This window comes from Neophocaena asiaeorientalis, unplaced genomic scaffold, assembly GCF_003031525.2.
Source record: "Neophocaena asiaeorientalis asiaeorientalis breed wild unplaced genomic scaffold, Neophocaena_asiaeorientalis_V1.1 scaffold317, whole genome shotgun sequence".
NCBI lineage: Eukaryota > Metazoa > Chordata > Mammalia > Artiodactyla > Phocoenidae > Neophocaena > Neophocaena asiaeorientalis.
This window is the reverse complement of record NW_020173114.1, coordinates 2658904-2679130: the sequence shown is the minus strand read 5'-3', so window position 1 is coordinate 2679130 and position 20227 is coordinate 2658904. Positions and strand designations below refer to the sequence as shown.

General features: G+C 35.8%; 1 protein-coding gene across 4 annotated transcripts in view; it reads right to left on the bottom strand.

Moving 5' to 3' along the window:
- ZNF326 (zinc finger protein 326) overlaps nt 1-20227 on the bottom strand; it is a 35567-nt gene that overhangs the window by 9220 nt on the left and 6120 nt on the right. Inside the window, exons 2-9 of one of the 4 annotated variants that reach the window (XM_024743609.1) lie at nt 16537-16572; nt 16330-16441; nt 14026-14186; nt 13781-13897; nt 11230-11428; nt 5204-5315; nt 2876-3023; nt 1643-1742 (exon numbers count right to left, since the gene is read on the bottom strand). In XM_024743609.1, the coding sequence (XP_024599377.1) occupies nt 1643-1742; nt 2876-3023; nt 5204-5315; nt 11230-11428; nt 13781-13897; nt 14026-14186; nt 16330-16369 (877 nt within the window). In that variant the 5' untranslated portion in view covers nt 16370-16441; nt 16537-16572. Of the gene's footprint in view, nt 1-1642; nt 1743-2875; nt 3024-5203; nt 5316-11229; nt 11429-13780; nt 14187-16329; nt 16442-16482; nt 16573-20227 lie in introns of all 4 variants that reach the window. The other 3 variants (XM_024743608.1, XM_024743610.1, XM_024743613.1) reach the window with 3 other exon arrangements.

Here is a 20227-nt window from a genome sequence, read left to right as displayed (position 1 = left end):
TCAGTAGAGAAAGAAAAGCACAAAGAATAAAAATGACAAGGGGGACTTCCCTGGTGGCGCAGTGGTTGAGAGTCCGCCTGCCGATGCAGGGGACACGGGTTCGTGCCCCGGTCCGGGAAGATCCCACATGCCGCAGAGCAGCTGGACCCGTGAGCCATGGCCGCTGAGCCTGCACGTCCGGAGCCTGTGCTCCACAACGGGAGAGGCCACAACAGTGAGAGGCCCGTACCGCAAAACAAAAACAAACAAAAAAAAAAATGACAAGGGAATAAAGAAAACATCAGGGCACTGAGATACCACAGAAACCAAGGGAGGAAACAGATTCACAAAGAATACAGTTATCAGTGGAAAATGTTGCAGAAGAAAGATAATGATTCAAAAGAACATACTGAAGTTGGTGTTGGTAACCTCTGTCATAGCAGTTTCAGTAGACTAATGGTAGCAGAAACTTGTCTGCTGTGAGTAAAGTAATAAATGAGAATGAAAAAAGAGAGACCAGTGTGGACTATGCTTAAAGAAGTGTGGTTGTTTAAACAGAAAGGCAGGTTTTAGAGGAACTAGTGTCTATGTTTTTTTCTTCTCCTTTGGGGCTTATGAGAAGGGATAAGAGAGACAGAGGACATACAGAAGTACAGGTGGCCCTCTGTATCCATGGCTTTTGCATCCATGGACACTGGAGAGCCAACTATGGGACTTGAGCATCTGCAGATTTTGGTACCCGAAGCAGGTCCTGAAACCAATCTCTCTTGGAACCTAGGGACAACTGTATCTTCCATGTGGAGGCAAAGCTGTTTTCCTCTATGAAGGAAATGAAGTGAAAGACGTAAGGGCAGGTAGTGATAAATTTGTAAGCATGAGAACAGGAATCAAAGGATTCCATTTCTGATAACCCAATCAGGCCTACCACATATGACTATGTACTATATCACTCTATTGCAGCGGTCCCCAACCTTTTTGGCACCAGGGACCGGTTTTATGGAAGGCAATTTTTCCATGGACGGGGTGGAGGGGGGGATGGTTTTGGGATGTTTCATGTAATACATTTATTGTACACTTTATTTCTATTACTATTACATTGTAATATATAATGAAATTATATAACTCACCATAATGCAGAAACAGTGGGAGCCCTGAGCTTGTTTTTGCTTGTCACTCACTGATAGGGTTTTGATATGTCTGTAAGCAATTGATTTATTATGGTCTCTGTGCAAACCTCTCTGCTAATGATAATCAGTATTTGCAGTTGCTCCCCAGCACTAGCATCACCACCTCAGCTCCCCCTCAGATCATCAGGCATTAGATTCTCACAAGGAGCGTGCAACCTAGATCCCTCGCATGCGTAGCTCACTGTAGGGTTCGAGCTCCTATGAGAATCTAATGCCGCTGCTGATCTAACAGGAGGAGGAGCTCAAGCGATAACACAAGCGATGGGGAATGGCTGTAAATACAGATGAAACTTTGCTCACTTGCCCGCCGCTCACCTCCTGCTATGCAACCTGGTTCCTAACAGGACACAGACCAGTACTGGTCCATGGCCCAGGGGCTGGGGATCCCTGCTCTAATGGGCATCATTTACACTGAAATAGGTTATGGTATGTAAAATATATAAGTAATTTCTAAATTAATTTGTTTAAATACTTACCTTCCATAACATCTTTTTCAATTATTTTGACTACTTCTGTTTGATTATTTGTCTGTTGCTTACGAATAGATGTTTTCTTGAATTTATTTACCATACATTCCTAGAAAACAAAATAGAAAGAATCCAAAAAGTTTTCACTGAGCACATAGTATAGGCCTAGCACCATGCTTGGCCTATGGAAGATAACAATATCTGTTATATAAGAACTAGTAAATGTTCTCAAGGAGCTTACAATTTAGTTGGAAAGACTAATATAAAGTACCAGGAAACTACAAAAAGTATTTACTGTTCAAGATGTATTTTAGGTACATAGAGAGAGAGAGATCGAAGACAGCTGATAGGCAAGAGATCGTCTCAGGACAGGTGAATATGAAAGTCCTAAATAACAGTTAGGAACCAGTTAAACAAAATTACAGAAAGAAATTTTAATTAAGGTATACAATTCTGCAAGGATATAGAGGAGTAAATGATCCCTGTACTTCTAACCTTCTAACAACTCCATCTCTTTTGCCCAAACTAATTGTATATACAGTTAGCAGTCCAGATCCAGCCTTGGACCCAACTATCCACCCCTTCTCCAAGCCACTTCTGCCTACACCATCACGCTGGGGCCTTCCACTCAACAGTGTCATCTGTTTAAGTGTGAGTGTGTTCAATTTCCAATTATTGTTAGTTCACTGAGGGGAGTGTCTTTGTCTTCAGTGCCTGAACAGCACCTTCCGTAAGTATTCAAGAAAAACTGTTGAACTGATGACCACATTCTGATAATATAAAGGACACTAATCAAACACCAGGCTCTCTGGCTCTGAATTCAGACTTCCATTTATTGAAAGTCACTGAACTGCTCTGAGCATGATCTTTTAGAATAAAGAGGAGTTAGCATAAGGCTGAAATGAAATATGAAGAAAAGTACCCAGCACAACACCAGGTACACAGAAGACTGTTAATAGATGATAGCTGATTCTGTATCAATAAACAGCTGTTAAAGGAATTTTTTCCTGACACCTCTGCCAGAAACTACTGTGAAAAATGTACTCTCAAATAACAAATCTAAAATCTATGAAAGAGGAATTCACATATACTTCTGAGCTAATTTTAAAACAACTCTTTCTTTAAGTGAATAGTAAATTAAATTCTTAGAAACATAAAATGGGAGAAAGATGGGAAACTATGAAAATATAAGAAATTCAAATGTCAGATAAAGTGCTTCTCACTTCAAAAACAGCTACTTACATGCAAAAATTCCATAACTACTTTATCGAATTTGGTTTGTTTTTGAATATGATCTAATGTTTCCTGGTGTGAAGAACTTTCCAGATGTAGTTCAATATCTTTTTCTTCAAACGTTCGAAATTTACAAAATGAACATGTGAATGCCATTCTGTAAGGGAAAAAAAAAGTTTTTCTTTAAATATTACCTTATTTACTTAGAAAGAGTTCATAAGACTATACCAATGAAATTAATTTTCCCAGCATAAATGATTTCCTCTCTTCCATTTAATGGTTGATTTAAATTTAGCTTAAGTCAGAAAAAGATAGTATCTAAGTACCTGTCTGGACACTGTTATTATACCAATTGGCATCGCTGGCCCACACTGGAGCTTCTGGGTATGAAAGATGGATCAATGAACCTACTTAATCTAATCCTAAACTATCCACTTCAAGTCTAGATCAGTTAGAAAGCCAGAGCAAACTTCAAGCAGTATCAAGTTCCAAAGTTCTACTACTTATTTTACACTCTGTTCCATCCTCAAGCTTCCAAACCACTAAAGTAGTGACAACAAAGCCAGGTGGAACATCAGACAACCATAATTCTCTCTGTTAGAGCTCTTGGATGATCAAAAGTCCTGCCCTGTAAAAATCACTTCAGGATGACTAATCAGCCTGGACTGGACAAATGCACTCATTTAGAAGCTCAGGAGCCACTCCAGAATGAATTTTCCCTTTTTCTGCCATTTAATTATTCCTACCTCATATATTCTTGTTACTACCTTTTCCTCGAATTACGACACTAGTTTCCTAATTGGTTTCTTTGCCTCTAGTCTCCATTTTCCAACTAATTCCTTACAGTACTATTATATTTATTTTCCTGGGTAAGAGTATAGGATCTGATATCTACTGCTGGGTTTATTTCCTAGCACCCTTATGTGACCTCAGGCAACTTAACTTATCTGGGCCTTGGTTTTCTTATCTTAGTAAGATGAAAACCCTCATAGAGGTGTTTGAGCATCCTCAGATTTTGGTATTTGAGGGTCGGGTGGGGGTCGGGTAGGAGGGGTGGTGGTCCTAGAATCAATCCACTGTGTGATGACTGTAAATATTAAAAAATCAAAATCATTCCTATATATCTTTTGTTTTTTTTGGCTCTACTGTGTCTTTGTTGCTGCGTGCATGCTTTCTCTAGTTGCGGTGAGCAGGGGCTACTACTCTTCATTGCAGTGCGTGGGCTTCTCATTGTGGTGGCTTCTCTTGTTGCAGAGCACAGGGCTCTAGGCGTGCGGGCTTCAGTAGTTGTGGCACACGGGCTCAGTAGTTGTGGCACACGGGCTCAGTAGTTGTGGCACAGGGGCTCTAGAGCACAGGCTCAGTAGTTGTGGCGCACAGGCCTAGTTGTCCCACGCCATGAGAGATCTTCCCGGACCAGGGTTCGAACCTGTGTCCCCCACACTGGCAGGTGGATTCTTAACCACTGCGCCACCAGGGAAGTCCCATTCCTATATATCTTTGATCAAACCTTTTCATTTGACTCTCGGGAATTTTTTCACATCCGAATTGATGTATCTGCTTTTTCAAGGAAACAGGTTTTTGTCTTTGTTTGCTTAAACACAATACTTTATCGATTCTAAGACATATTTTTCCTTATTGCATCTCGGAAATCAGTCTGTATCATAAAACTAATGACATATCACAATCTCTTTTGGCCAGATAGATTATTGCTTGTGCACGTAAAAAATCAGGAATTCCAGTTTTAAAATCTGTAGAGTGATTGTCAGTGGCTTGAAAGTCCCAAGGACAATTATACAGCATTCTTTTAGACCCTGACAACCAAATAGCTATGGGAGAGGTGGAGAGTAGCAAACTGAATATGTCAATATCCTTGAGACAGGAATCAAACATAGGCTAACTCTACACAACTACAGCACCAGCTTAAGACACCAATAATAGCAGCTTTTTAAAAAATATCTTTTCTTATTTTACTTTTTTCCAGTTTTATTGAGATTGACATGTAACATTGTGTAAGTTTAAGATGCACAACATAATTATTTGATACATGTATCTATTGTGAAATGATGAGCACAATGAGTTTAGTTATGTCCAACACTTCACTAGTTATATTTTTTTCTTGTGCTGAGAACTTTGAAGATCTACTCTCTTAGCAACTTCAAATATATATACAGTATTGTTAACAATAGTCACCATGCTATACAATATATCCCCAGAACTTATTTATCTTATAATTGGAAGTTTGACCCTTTTGGCCATCTACTCAATTTTTCAACCCCCAAACCCCGGAAACAGTGTTTTTATGAGTCCAATTTTCAGACTCTACTAAGCACAAACCTGTATCCATCTCCGTATTTCTCACTGTTTTTTTCTCTTCTGCGCCTTTGTTTCTCTCGCCGAGCCTCAATTCGTCGCTTTTCTTCTTCTTCATTTTTAGGATCTGTTTTTGCTAGGGGATCAGACAAAAGAGTTAAAAATAAAAATCATTTTTCCATTCTCCTTTTCCAGTCCCCAGTTTATAAACTATAGACATACAAGATTTACTTGACGGTCATTATCTAAATTGAACTCACCACGAAAATCAGAATTTGAGATTACCCAGCATTTCTGAAACTTCATTCATGTGAATAACATCATCATGAACTTTGCCTATTTACTTCTCACCTATGTTATTATCTGCTACATATTTTTCTGTAGATCTGCTCATTTTTTCTTATCCTCATTTTAAGCAATAATATCCATATCACCTAAAATAATTTTGAATACCACACTCTGGGAAACACGGAAATAACCTGACCTTGCATGAATGTGGAAAAACAATGAGCACTAGAGAGAGAGCCTTGGATACAAAAACTCATTTATTATAGCAGCTCTCCCAAAATTTCTTAAAATGTATAAACTCTAAAACAAAAGCAGATTCTTCCTCTTTTTCTCCAAACATGCCTTAATGCGAATACACAGTACAAAATGCACTATTTTAACCATTTCAAAGTGTACCATTTAGTGGCTTTAAGTGCATCACAATGTTGTGCAACCATCACCACTATTTAGTTCCAGAACTTTTTAATCACTCCAAAGAGAAACCCCATACCCATTAAGCAGTCACTAAAGCACCTGGTAAAACTACCAATCTGCTTTCTGTCTCTACAGATTCTCCTATTCTGGATATTTTATATAAACAAAGGATACAATACGTGGCATTTTTTTGTCTGGCTTCTTTTATTTAGCATAATGTTTTCAAGGTTCACCCATGTGTTGTACCATGTATCAGTACCTCCTTCCTTTTTATGGCTGAATAATTTTCCATTGTGCGAATACACCATATTTTTTTTCATCCTTTCATCTGCTGATGAACATTTGGATTGTTTCCACCTTTTAACACTTGTGAATGATGTTGCTATGAACATTTATATACAAGTTTTTGATTGAATACTTCTTTTCAATTCTTTGAAGTATGTATCTAGGAGTGGAATTGTTGGTTCATATGGTCAGTCTATGTTTAATCATTTGAGGAACCATCAAATTGTTCCCCACGGCAGCTGCACCACTTTACATTCCCACCAGTACTGTGTGAGGGTTCTAATTTCTCCACATCCTCGTCAATACTTGTTATTTTCCTTTTTTTTACATTTTTTTTGCGGTACACGGGCCTCTCACTGCTATGCCCTCTCCCGTTGCGGAGCACAGGCTCCGGACGCTCAGGCTCAGAGGCCATGGCTCACAGGCCTAGCCGCTCCGTGGCATGTGGGATCTTCCCGGACCAGGGCACAAACCGGTGTCCCCTGCATCGGCAGGCGGACTCTCAATCACTGCGCCACCAGGGAAGCCCTCCTTTTTTTATTTTTAAGACCATCGACTTCACATGGTGTGAAGTGATATCTCATTGTATTAAAAGAAAAAGGTTCTTTCTTATGATACAATTAACTTTAGACTTAAAAAAAAAAACCTCATCTGCCCTCAAACTTTTCGTTTTATACATTGTTTATCCTTTTGGATTACCTTTGGAAAAATATCTAATACGAAATAATGAACACCTGGGGATTTCATAAACTTAACAGTAAACAAATATTAAGTACTTGCTATGCATACAGTGGGATGTTTCAAAACTATATAAAATACCTTAAAATTCAATATCTAGATTATTTTTCATCTTTTTTTGTGTTTTTTTTTGTGGTACGCGGGCCTCTCACTGTTGTGGCCTCTCCCGTTGCGGAGCACAGGTTCCGGACGCGCAGGCTCAGCGGCCATGGTTCATGGGCCCAGCCGCTCCGCGGCATGTGGGATCTTCCTGGACCGGGGCACGAACCCACGTCCCCTGCATCAGCAGGTGGACTCTCAACCACTGCGCCACCAGGGAAGCCCTATTTTTCATCATTTTATAAGAGCTTAAATGTACATTATTATTTTATTAACCATTTTCAATATCCTCCTTCAGTTCCCCTCAAATCCTCTCTGTATAAAATCCACTTGTACATGACGTTAAACTAGAAGCAGTTCCATTTCCCTTCATGTGCTAAAACTATGATATATGTTGTACCTCTCTCTATCCAAATGACTGAGTACGGTTCCTTTCCTACTGCTTTTCAAAAAATCATATAGTCTATATACTACAGTGTAGCAAGACTTCTTATTCCTAAATATTCAGCAGACATCTTTCAGAATGCCCACCTCATGCCTAAGAGTGAAAGCCTGATTTGACTACAGGATTTTGGCTTCATTGTTAGTTATACTACACTGCTCTCTCAAGTTTTGCTAAAAAGAAAAAAAAAAGTTGGGTCACATATAGCTGCTTTAGTGGCAAATCAGTTTCTGATTCAAACTTTGCAATATTTATTTAACTCTACTTGCAAAATATATCTTTGAAATCTATCCCAAGAGGATCAACTGAATTGCCTAGTCTAGAAATATTTAGAGTACACAATTCAGTAAACAGCAATCTATCAACTAACACAGTATAAAAGTTATCCTTACTAACACATACTCTACCTATTAGCAGGTTTCCTGAATTCCAGAATATTGCTATTTTTTACTAAATAATACAGATGTCCCACGCAAAGCATGGCAGGAAAGTAGATTTAAGAATAGTATTTAAACCGTTCCTGAGTCTTGTATTATAACTTATAATTTTAAGGAAAAAAATCCAACATTTGCAATATCAATTATTTTTTTCAAATATGATACATTAAAATGTCTGTAATGTTGTAATTAGATTAAAAAAGACACTATCAAACTCTCAGAGGAAAACATAGGCAGAACACTCTATGACATAAATCACAGCAAGATCCTTTCTAACCCACCTCCTACTAATATATATATATACATATATATCTTATTTTTAAAACTGGATGTAAAAAATTTGAAAAACTAGACCAGAAAAATTTGGAATATTCATTCATTACAATGATCTTAACCTCCTCCAGTCCCAACAAGATTAGGCAATCAAATATTAATTCTAAGGAAGAGAGTAATTTTTGCCCCCTTGCGATATCACCTAACTTGGAAAGATAAAATGCTTTTCAGTCATCAAGGCAAAAGTAAAATAAATATAAAAAACCAAAAAATAATTCAGTGTACAGTCAAAAACAGGCAAAGTATCTGTTGTATATTATTTATGTATCCTCTTGACAATCTAATTTGGTCAAATGTACTTGATTTCATTTAGAGATACATTACAAAGTTAAGTAAAATACAATGACGGAGAAAAGAAACAGAGTAATCTGGCTCTGAACTTTTTTTTAAAGATTTATTGAGATATAATTCAGTATAAACCATACGATCCACCCATTTAAAGTATGTAATCCAATGTTTTTTAGAACATTCACAGGTATGTGCAAACATTACTATAATCAATTCTAGAACATTTTCATCACCTTACAAAGAAATCTGGTACCCTGGTATTACTCCCTACACACCCCACAGTCCAAAGCAACCACTAATCTACTTTCTATCCCTATAGACTTCTGTATTCTACACTTTCAAATGAAAAGAATCATATTATGTGGACTTTTGTGACTGGCTTCTTTCACTTCATTAATCTTTTCAAAGTTCATCCAAGTTGTAGCATGTATCAGTACTTCACTCCATTTTTATGGCTGGAAAATATTCTACCATTCTATTCTGTATGGACGTACCACATTTTGTTTATCCATTTATCCATTGATGAGCATTTGGGTTGTTTCTACCTTTTGGCTACTATGAACAATGATGTTATATGTATCCGTACACAAATTTCTGTGCAGACATATGTTTTCATTTTTCTTGGTATATACCTGGGAGTGGAACTGCTGGATCATATGGTAGTTTAACAATTTGAGGAACTGTTTTCCAAAGTGCCTGGACCATTTTACATTCCCACCAGTGGTGTAAGAAGGTTCTGATTTCTCCTCATCCTTGCTAAGACTTGTTACTAACTTTTTGATTCTAGCCATCCAGGTGAGTATGAAGTGGTATCTCATCGTGGTCCTGATTTAAATTTCCCTGCTAACTAATTGTTGGGCACTTTTTCATGTGCTTATTGGCTATCTGTATATCTTTTTGGGGAAAATGTCTGTTCAGATGCTCTGCTCACTTTTTTCAATTGGGCTATTTGTCTTTTTATTGAGTTAAAAAATTCTATATATTCTAGATGCCAAGTCCCTTATCAGATATGTAATTTGCAAATATTTTCTCCTACTCTGTGAGCTGTCTTTTCACTCTCTTGATGGTGTCCTTTGAAGCACAGAAGTTTTTAATTTTGATAAAGTCCAATTTACCTATTTTTTATTTGGTTGTTCATTCTTTTAGTGTCATATCTAAGAATTCCTTGCCAAATCCAAAGCCATGAAGACTTACCCCTGTTTTCTTCTGAGAGTTTTATAGTTTCAGTCCTTGCATTTAGGTGTTGCATTTTAGCTTGTGCATGTGGCAATCCAGTTGGTTCCAGCACCATTTGTTGAAAAGACTATTCTCTCCTCATTGAATAATTTTAGCATTTTTGCTAAAATAAATTTGACCACAGATTTATGAGTTCATTTCTGGACTCTCAATTCTCTTCCACTGATCTATATGTCTGGCCTTGTGCCAGTACCACTCTGTCTTGATTACTGTGGCTTTGTAGTAAGTTTTGAAATCATGAAGTAATGAGTCTTTCTATTTTGTTCTTCTTTTTTTAGGATTGTTTTGGCTATTTTAGGTCCCTTGCTATTCCCTATGAATTTTAGAATCAACTTGTCAATTTTTGCAAAGAAGTTAGGTGGCATTCTGATAGGGATTGGGCTGAATCAGTAGATCAGTTTGGAGAGTATTACGATCTTAATAATGTTAAGTCTTCTGATCTATGGACATTTATTTAGTATTCCATTTATTTAGATCCTTAATTTCTTTCAACAATGTTTTATAGTTTTCAAAGTATAAGTTTTGCGGGTTTTTTAAATTTATTTATTTTATTTATTTATTTTTGGTTGTGTCGGGTCTTCATTGCTGCACATGGGCTTTCTCTAGTTGCAGCGAGAGGGGGCTACTCTTCATTGCAGTGTGTGGGCTTCTCATTGTGGTGGCTTCTCTTGCTGTGGAGCACAGGCTCTAGGTGCGCAGGCTTCAGTAGTTGTGGCATGCGGGCTCAGTAGTCGTGGCTCACGGGCTCTGGAGCGCAGGCTCAGTAGTTGTGGCGTACGGGCTTAGTTACTCCACGGCATGTGTGATCTTCCTGGACCAGGGCTCGAACCCGTGTCCCCTGCATTGGCAGGCGGATTCTTAACCACTGCACCACAAGGGAAGCCCTGCACTTCTTTTGTTAAATTTATTTCTGAGTATTCAATTCTTCTTGATGCTAACTGAATTAAATTGTTTTCTTAATTTCATTTTCAGACTGGCTCTCAATTTTTAACACTGTAAAAATGGAAATATGATTACCTCTAAGAATAATCATGTCCAGAAGATAAAAAACAAATTAATTTTCTAGAAGAATGCACAGCTTTTCCTGGTACCAAGGACCATGAAAAATTTCTTGCCTTTGACCTTATGAAGGGGATTCTATGTAATGTAACATACCACTTCTTCAATAATATATCCAACAATAAATATAACACCCAAGAAAGGAGTCTGAATCAAAATTATGTGTGAGGTCTTTTTAAAAATATAGACATTCTGGCTCCACCCTAAATCAAGATTTAGCGAAGAGGGGTGAACCAGGGCATGTGAATTTAAAAAGTATCTTTCGGTAATTTTGATATCCATGACTGATTAGGGCATCTGCAGATCTGATTTCTACAACTGTAATTATTATACTGTTTCTCTATATAAACGTGAAAAATTATCTAAATGCACTGAGTTAAAAAAAATAAAAAGTACCTTGAACCATAGCAAGGTTATGTTTTCTTACTTACTGGGTGATTTGCTGAGGCTCATCTTCTCCACAGGTTTTGCTAGCTTGGGTTTCTTGATAAAGGTTCCACCAGGCTTATTAAATGGTTGCATCATTTTTCTCTTTATTCCTCTTGCAGCAGTAACTGTCACATTGGTGGGTTTGTTTTGATAGTCAACAACAATTCCAGGTCTATGAATGCTTCCAAAATCACTCATATGCTGCAAATTTGTGAAATCAAGAAATATTAGCACAATATCCAATGATAACGTATGAATTCATATATAATTTATGTTACCTATCTAAAATTTTTCACCTGAAAATTCCTCAGAATGTAACTAAATTTTACAAGTCCACTCTGAATACACTGAAAAACTTTGTAAATTATTACATGAGCTCAAATCCATTGAATTAGTATTTTATTTCCAGAAGAACAAATATGAATATTTCCTGTTTTTTGATTCTTACAATTCAAAATTACTTGAGATCATAAACAACATATGTGCCTGTCAGAATATTACCACTTGTACAACTCTCTGACAACTCCTCTTCAGAGTTCCTAATCGATGTTTTCCCATGAAAAGACCTTAAAAGAAATCTTTATTTTACTAAAACCTGGCTTAAAACTAAGATACACAAAGAAGACCATATTTGAAGTTTGAAGTAAAAAAAGATCCAGAAATGATTTAGGATTTCTCCCTGTTGAAAAAGGGATGAGAAGGCGAGATGGAACATTAGTATGAAATAGGAGAGTTAAAGCATAACCATGCATCAACTTCCAAGACACACTTCAGATAAAGAATTGCATCTGACGTTCCATTCACATTCTTACCTAGAGAAACATATTCTGACCCAGAAGCCCAAGAAGCAAAAGTTTACAGACGAAGAGTCATGCAACCAAACGACTCTTTGTGTCCCTTCCTCTTCTCCTGTCGTTAACAAAATCCACTACACCAAAAGGCCACATGTTCATAGAAATTTACTCTACTAACCCTACTTTTAGAAGATAAAGATTGAGGAGTAATCTGAAGAGAAGGATCCAATGGGAATTGTACAAGTGAAGATTAAAAAAGAAAGCCCTATTGGTTCATCTATGTCATTAACAGGAAGAAAGAAAGAAAAGTCCATTCCGACTAGAATGGTGGAAACAAAGAACAGGAATACCTGTTTTTCTATCATGAAAACAAAATTGATATTTGAAGTCTCATTGAGAAAAAAATCATTTGCCTAATGGAAAACGTTAAGAGTTTTCCAAATTTTCCAACTGGAATAGATTTTCAATTTCAAAACCCAAAGCCTATTATCCCAACTATTTTCAGTTAATCTACAATCATGAAGCATGGTAGAATAGCAACATATCAGTTGCTTACATTTGTATATTATGCTTAGGAATACCTATCTAACCTAGTAGACTTGAATAAATTAGTGTTTCCAGGCAATTTACATAGTCACATCAGAAAAATCTTCATCAATTATCCATTAAAGGTGCAATGCATTTTACATAAGTAAAGAGTAACTGTTATAAATGCAAAATTTCTACACAAGTATGACAAACTACACTGATGTACCAAAGGCTAGTGAGCAGTTAAAAATATGTGCCCTACAGCATTTTTTATCAGAAGTACTTTCCTCTGCAAACAGAATATTAAGAGCAACTGACTTAAAAAAAATAAAACACTCCTCATGTTATAGCAAAAATACAATATTCTTTATAGGATCAAAGTGCATAGTAACTCCACAATCTACATATCCTTACTAGGTAAAATTTCATGTCAGTCAAGTTACCTGAGAATGTAAGGCATAATCTTTATACTATATATCCTGAAATTAAATACTTGAAGACTAGTATATTTACTCATTTAAGCAGTAATTTACAAAATATTACTTCCTAGGAAGAAGCCGTAGACATGTTTATACAGGGAGGAAATTATTTCTCAATAGTAAAACTAGTGACACAGGTAAAACAGAACACCCAGCAATAGGACATACTGTAAGAGAGTAAGTTAGCAAAATTATACTGACCACAAATCATCTACAACCTATTATACATATCAACTTCTTCACCATGTAAACATGGCTAAGCTACCCTCAACTATCACCGACTTTTAGTCTCGTGTTTAATGTGAAATATGAAGCTTTGAAGAAATTCTACGTGCTAGAGTTTAGCAGCAAAGTATACACATTTTATCATACATTGCACCTTTAACCTACTCAAAAACTCCAGAAGGGTTCATTACCTTTACATAATCCAAGAACTGTCCCACTAGCAAAATTGCTAGTGTTTACAAGGAAAAATGCAACTCCTTTTAACCCCTTTTAGACCAAACCTAATATCCTCACCTTTTTAATAAAGGGAGATTTGGCAAAACTTTATGAACAGTCATCTCACACTGCCACGTATTTTCTGAGGTGGAAAAACTTTTATAGGCAACCTAAAAATTATGCTTAGGACTCAGCTTTTCTTCAAAATACACTGGGATGAACAGTGTTTATTCTAGTTGAAAACCATGGTCTTGAAAGGGTTTAAAAGAGTGACTAGTGAAAAGAATCTGAAAAGATTCTGTTGTACTTACTCCTCGGCCTCGGCCTCTGCCTGTTGATGGTCCTCCAAAAGCATCATAGTTTCTGCTTCCAAACGTACTTTCAGGATAAGCAGGCGTTCCTCTCCCCCGAGAGCCTACAGGTGCAGGCTTCATATGGGGTGAAGAAAAACTGCTGTAGGAAGAGTAATTCTCTCTTCCTCTGTCCTCCATAAACCCAGGCCTCAATTTTGAACGGGAGTAAGGTGCTTCCCAGCTAGACCCGCCCTGGTTTCTACCTCCGAAAGAGTCAAGGCTATTCCGGTAGGAGCTCTCAAATCGACCACCATAACTACCTCCGAAGCGGCTTTGTTCGGGTTCATTAAAACCATAGCCAGATCTGTACAGATCTCGCCCACCCAGAGAAGACCTGGAGTCGTAAGACTCATAAGGTCCAAACCTGGAAGAGTTGCACAGTGAGGGAAAAAACAAAAGTAAGCTTACTAATGTTAGACAATTCAAAAGACAAATTATCAGATGACATTTATCAACTAAAATTCATTTATACCATACTGGTTTGCACAGTTCTACTTTTGTTCACACCTGATTAGGGCTGGGCAGTTCAACATGAGACCAGATAGAAAGCTATCTGAGTCAGTGTTTAAATATGAATTGAGTTAAGTAAACCTTAGCTTAAAAATCTGCTTTTTGGCAGCTTTCTATTTTATTAGAAAGAAAAGATTTGTCTGTCATTATTTAAGCCCAGCCCTAGTCTTGGGAAAAGTCATTTGTTAAAGTTCACAAACTACTCAAACTTTCTTTGAATCCATCCCTAATACTGGAAAATACAAAGTATTTACAACATTTTGGCTTTCAATGGGGACACAAATTGAAGACTACACAGATGTAGGCTACTTGTGACACAGAAGAGATCCATTTGCACCCCCAATAATCTATATGACAAAACTGCTTCATTGTGTCTACAGCAGTCAAAATTGGGAGAGTTATCTGGTTATAAAGTTTGGCAACCTGCCAAACTTTGGTTAAGGTCAATAATCAATCCTCAGTCACTTTTTACTTGTAGACTAATAAATCTAACAAATCTAGAAGGATAAGCACATAAAATAGAACATAAAAGTAAAAGACCACCAACATATACCCTCTGCATATGAATTTTCAAGGCAGATTAGAAAGAATACATTTTATAAGGTCTTCAATTGTTTGAAAAATTATTCCCTATTATCAAAAAATTATTCCCTAGTATCACATAAAATTATCACATAAAGCTACTCTAAAAAAGGGAGTGTACAGTCTCCTCAAGGTTTTAATAGAGTCAACAGAAGAAACAAATCATCTTACTTCTCACCAAAGCATGGATTACAGAAGTCGCTTATCTTACAACAGTTTTATAAAGGCCCACAATTACACGAGATAAATGATAACATCTACATAGTTTACGCACATTACATTTACAATGTAATAGGGCAGGAAGAGATATGGTAAAACATTTAAATGTGTTACATTACTTCAATTATTTACAGATCACTAAATAGAAGGTAATATTTACTTCTGAATCCTAGTAACCATATAAAAATATTCCTCTTTTCAACTACATTTTTCAAAACATCTATCACGTAAGCAAAATTGTTGTAACTATTTTATTGATTTTTCTCTACTATAAACCATAATGGCACACTTGAAGCAGAAAAAAGAAAAGTAAGCATCATTCAGTCCATCCTTAAGGAATCCAGATCCTTCAATTTATGAAGAAGGACAATACTTTCAAATGTTTCCTAACTAGTTTTACTTGTATCTAGTAGGAATCTTTGTGCCTCAAAAAGTAGACCCCCCTTGACCTGAAATGTGGTCAACCCTAAAGCCTGTAGGAGTTCAACTAGGTTTAAGCTTTACACAGCACTGACAGTGAAACATAAGTACAACCTAAATTCTACTGCATTAAAATAAGAAAAGGTATCATACTCATGGCTTTAATATAATGTTCCTAGTCTAGAGCACAAGTGTTTCTGGTATAAGCAGTACCTGCCAATAAATAATCTAGACATGATTTAAAGAACACTTTTATTATTACAATATGCTCTTGTACCTTACTTTAAAATTAAAATTAAAAGAATAACTATTTTAAATGTTTCTTAGAAACTGAATGTTGCTAGACTGGTTCAGTTAAACCCATTCTAGTCAAAGACTGCTTTGCTGCTTTATAGAGTACCCCACAGTAGTAAAGATTTTTGGAAATTCATAAGAAAAAGCTTCACAAATAATATTTCCAATAACATTTTTATATCATTTGTTCAGGACATTCTGATTGATAAGCAGTTAAAGGTAAAAGAAGGAAAAAAAATGCTCACTGCTAAAGACAGAAAATCTTACTCTATTATAATGAAATGATAAAGGTTTTCCTGAGATTTTCCTAATGTCTGCCAGTGATGCTGAGATAATTTTTAGAACCATTAACACCTTTCAACATTTAAGGTGATTCTAAATAGCAAAGTTCAAGTAGCGTCACATGCCTAAGGAATAGGAAATTAGAATATCCAGAATCTTACAGTCATCTAAGTATTTGGCCAAGTGATGAAGCAATTTACCTGCTACCCCCACCACCACCACTGTGACTGTCCATGCCATATGACTGGTTTAGGTAGGAGTCCATGGATCTTTGACCCCCACAGGATCCATGGCCATAGTCACGATCCATCCCTACAAAGAGTTTAAAAAGAAAAAAATTAAATGACGCTCACCTTTACTGGCACTCAAAAGAAGAATTTTTAGATAAATATCCTTGAATGTCAGACCTCCATAAGATCCGGGGCCATAATCACGATCCATTCCTAAAAGAGTCAATAGCAAAAGGTCAGTAAGATACCATTCTCTTCAGGAATCTTTGCATAAAACACAAGATATTCATATCAATCATCTGAGATGATAATTCATCATTAACGTTTAAGCTAAAGTCACAATAGACACTGAAGGAAAAAACAAACAGATTATAATCTACTGAAAAATCAGGTTTGCTAATGAAACCTAATTTTTCAAAGAAAAACATTATCAACTAAAAAGTTCTATATTAAAATTATCTTCAATATAGCCAATGTTTATTTGACTAGGGTACTACCATAAGGCCCTGTGTTAGGTGCTACATGGTACATAATTAATAATTCCTATTCTTAAGAAAAGTCAGTATTTAATAACAACAAAAGGAAAAATTTTTGTTACAAGTATAGTCTTCTACATCTAACTCCTCTCAAAATGTCTGAAAACTCAGAAGCAGCCACATTTTAAATTAGCCCAATTGAAATTAGTTCATACAGTAACTGAAATAGGTATCTTTAAAAAGTAAAATCAGAGTAGGGCCAATCTGTGGTACTGTGCCTATAAATATTTAAATCCTCAAATACTTTGAATAAAGGGAATGAATGTGAATTCTAGCAATGCAGACACTAAAAAAATTATGATACAATCGAGGCACTTAAGTATATTTTATTACACTGTAATTCCACTTACATCCCAACCTCTGACATGAAAAACAAATACAACAAAAGAGGTAATAAAATGAATTTACTATGATTATAAAATTGAAAAACTTTAAAAACCATTCAGAATGTGTTTCCTATAAAGTCCTTTAAGATCCTCCATTTATCATCCTCTCCAAGTTTTATGCACTAATAAATGTAAGAATATACACGGAGCAAATACATTAATTTTTATTTTTTAAAAATGCTAAATTTTAATTATAATCACATAAATATGATTTCAGGTCCTAATAACAAAATCTTGCAACTTTAAACCTGCAAGCAACCTAAATGATCAAATTTAATCATTTCATTTTATAGATTATGGAACTAAAAAGTCCAAAGAGATGAAATGATTTTCCCAAAGTCTCATAAATAACCACCCCTCTAGTTTCGTGCTGTCGCTTCTACATGAAACACTCTCTTCTACCACCCCAAATATTAGCTTGTTGAAATTTTCTAATCTTTTAAAGTCCATTTCAAATACTAATCCTTTCAAGAACATTTTTACTGATGTTGTCTCAGTTGATTATCATCTTTCTTTTGAATGTCTACAAAACTCTGTAGCTCTTACATGGTATTTATGATACTCTGCCTTATACAGTATTCTACTATTTGTGGCCTCATTTTTTTTTTTTTTTTGGCTGCGCCACACAGCATATGGAGAGCTTAGTTCCCCAACCAGGGATGGAACCTGTGTCCCCTGGAAGCGTGAAGTCTTAACCACTGGACTGCCAGGGAAGTCCTGTGGCCGCATTTTAAATGTACACTAGACTTGTGGTTAGGGTCTGATTTTTCACAAATTTTTTATGCACCCTAGGACAGCAGTTTTCAATAGCCTATTGACTACTAAGAGTTGCCAGGACCCCTTCAGAGGGTACACAAGGTCAAACTATTTTTATAAATAGTACTAAGATATTATCTGCCTTTTTTCACAGTGTTGAAAACTTTTTTGCACTGAAGATGCAAAAGCACTGGTGTATAAAACTGATGGTGCTATAGCACAAATCAAGGCAGTGACACCAGACCACACTAGTAGTTGTACTGCACACTTGCAGTAAAAGTAATAAAAATGCCATCATTGCTTAAAGAATGTCCTTGATGAAGCAGTAAGAGTTATTAATTTTATTAAATCATGACCTTTGAGTACACTCTATGATATTCTGCGCAGTAAAATGGAAAGTATATGTAAAGCAATTTTGCTGCATATCAGTGCATAAAGTTCCATTAAGTGCCATAGCTCTCTCCAGGAAAAGCCACTGAATTAGCCACTTTTTACAAGGAATACTATTTTTACTAAAAGGAAAGACTGACATTCAAAAACTATGGCTTTCACACTTGAGCATCTGGCAGACGCTTTCTCAAAAATGAAGTGAAACTCACTTCAAAGAAAACAGGTAACAATATTTGTTGCCAAAGATGAAATTCAAGCTCTCACGTGAAAATTAGAATTTTATAAAACTTGAGCTTGACAACTTCCCAATACTTAAAGGTTTTTCTGATAAAGTTGATACTAGTATTACTGAATATGACTTTTTACATTGTACAATAAAATCTGTCAGTATTTGGAAAATCTGAATAACTCAATAAACCAGTACTTTTCAAATAACTAATGCCTGATATTACAGGATCATAAATCGTAAAAAGATCCATTCAAAGTGCAAGGCATACAAATGCATTTTAATATAACAAAAAGTTTATCAATATACAGAAAGTACTGAGATATTTTACATTGTTTTTTGTTCATACTAAGACTTCAAGTCAAGTTCACACTAAGACTAAGACAGCATACCTCAATTCAGACTCTCCACACTGCAAGTGCTCAATAGTCATACGTGGTTAGTGTCTACCATATCAGATAACACAGTTCTAGACTGATAAAATAGTTATCTGTCTTTAGAGTTGGTAATTATACAATATAATTTGCTCACATCTCATATAGGGGACAATTTCAACATTAAAATAAAGTTTTCAAAATAAAAAGCTTTCCTCTGAAGGCCTCATATTAAAATGTAATTTTAGAGTTAGGTTCAGTTAGGTACACAAAACAAAAAAACTTGTATTTTGTTATTTCTGCTCATTTCTATTTTGAGTCAGCAGAGGCTGCCTTTGGATACTAAATCTTTCAGTTTTTTGATTCTGTGTGTTTTTATTTCACTACAGAGTCATAAATTACTAACATTTATTGAACACTCACCTTGTGCCAGGCACTGTGGAGTACACAAAAATTAATAGAGCTATCCTTATATAGCAATGACTTGGGCTTACTGTTCATACTACTGTTACTATTCAGTTAATTAAAAAGGAAAAGAGGAAAAGTCTTTACACGTATTGCATATAATCAGTGTGATTATAGGGATATAGATTCTATACGATGACCATTTATATATAAACGATACTCTTCCAGGTTACCAAAGGAATTTAAAAATCACTTTAAAAATAAAGTTGTAAGACTATAACATAACTTTACTATTAATATTAAATGAGAACAAGGATATACTGTACAACACAGGGAATACAGCCAGTATTTTACAATAACTATAAATGGAATGTAACCTTTAAAAATTGTGAATCACTATGTTATACACCTGAAACATATAGTATTCCATCAACTATTTCTGAATAAAAAAATATATTAAATGAAAGTAACTCACTCAAAAATTAAACGGACACATTTTAAATCAAATCTGTTCTATTGCTTTGATTATGCTATCATATAAATGATAAGCTCAACAAATGTTAAAACTCATGTATAATTAAATCAAAAGATAAAAGCTGTGGAGTAGTATGAAAAAACAACTGACTTATGATCAAAATAACTAACAAGTTGTATGACACTAAGTCATGAATGAGACCACTTTTTACCACCTCCACACTAGCATCATGATGCAGGCCACCAGCATCTCTCACCTACATTATTGCAACAGCCTCCCAACTGGTTTTCCTGCTTCCACTTTTGCTCCCTTTCTGTTTA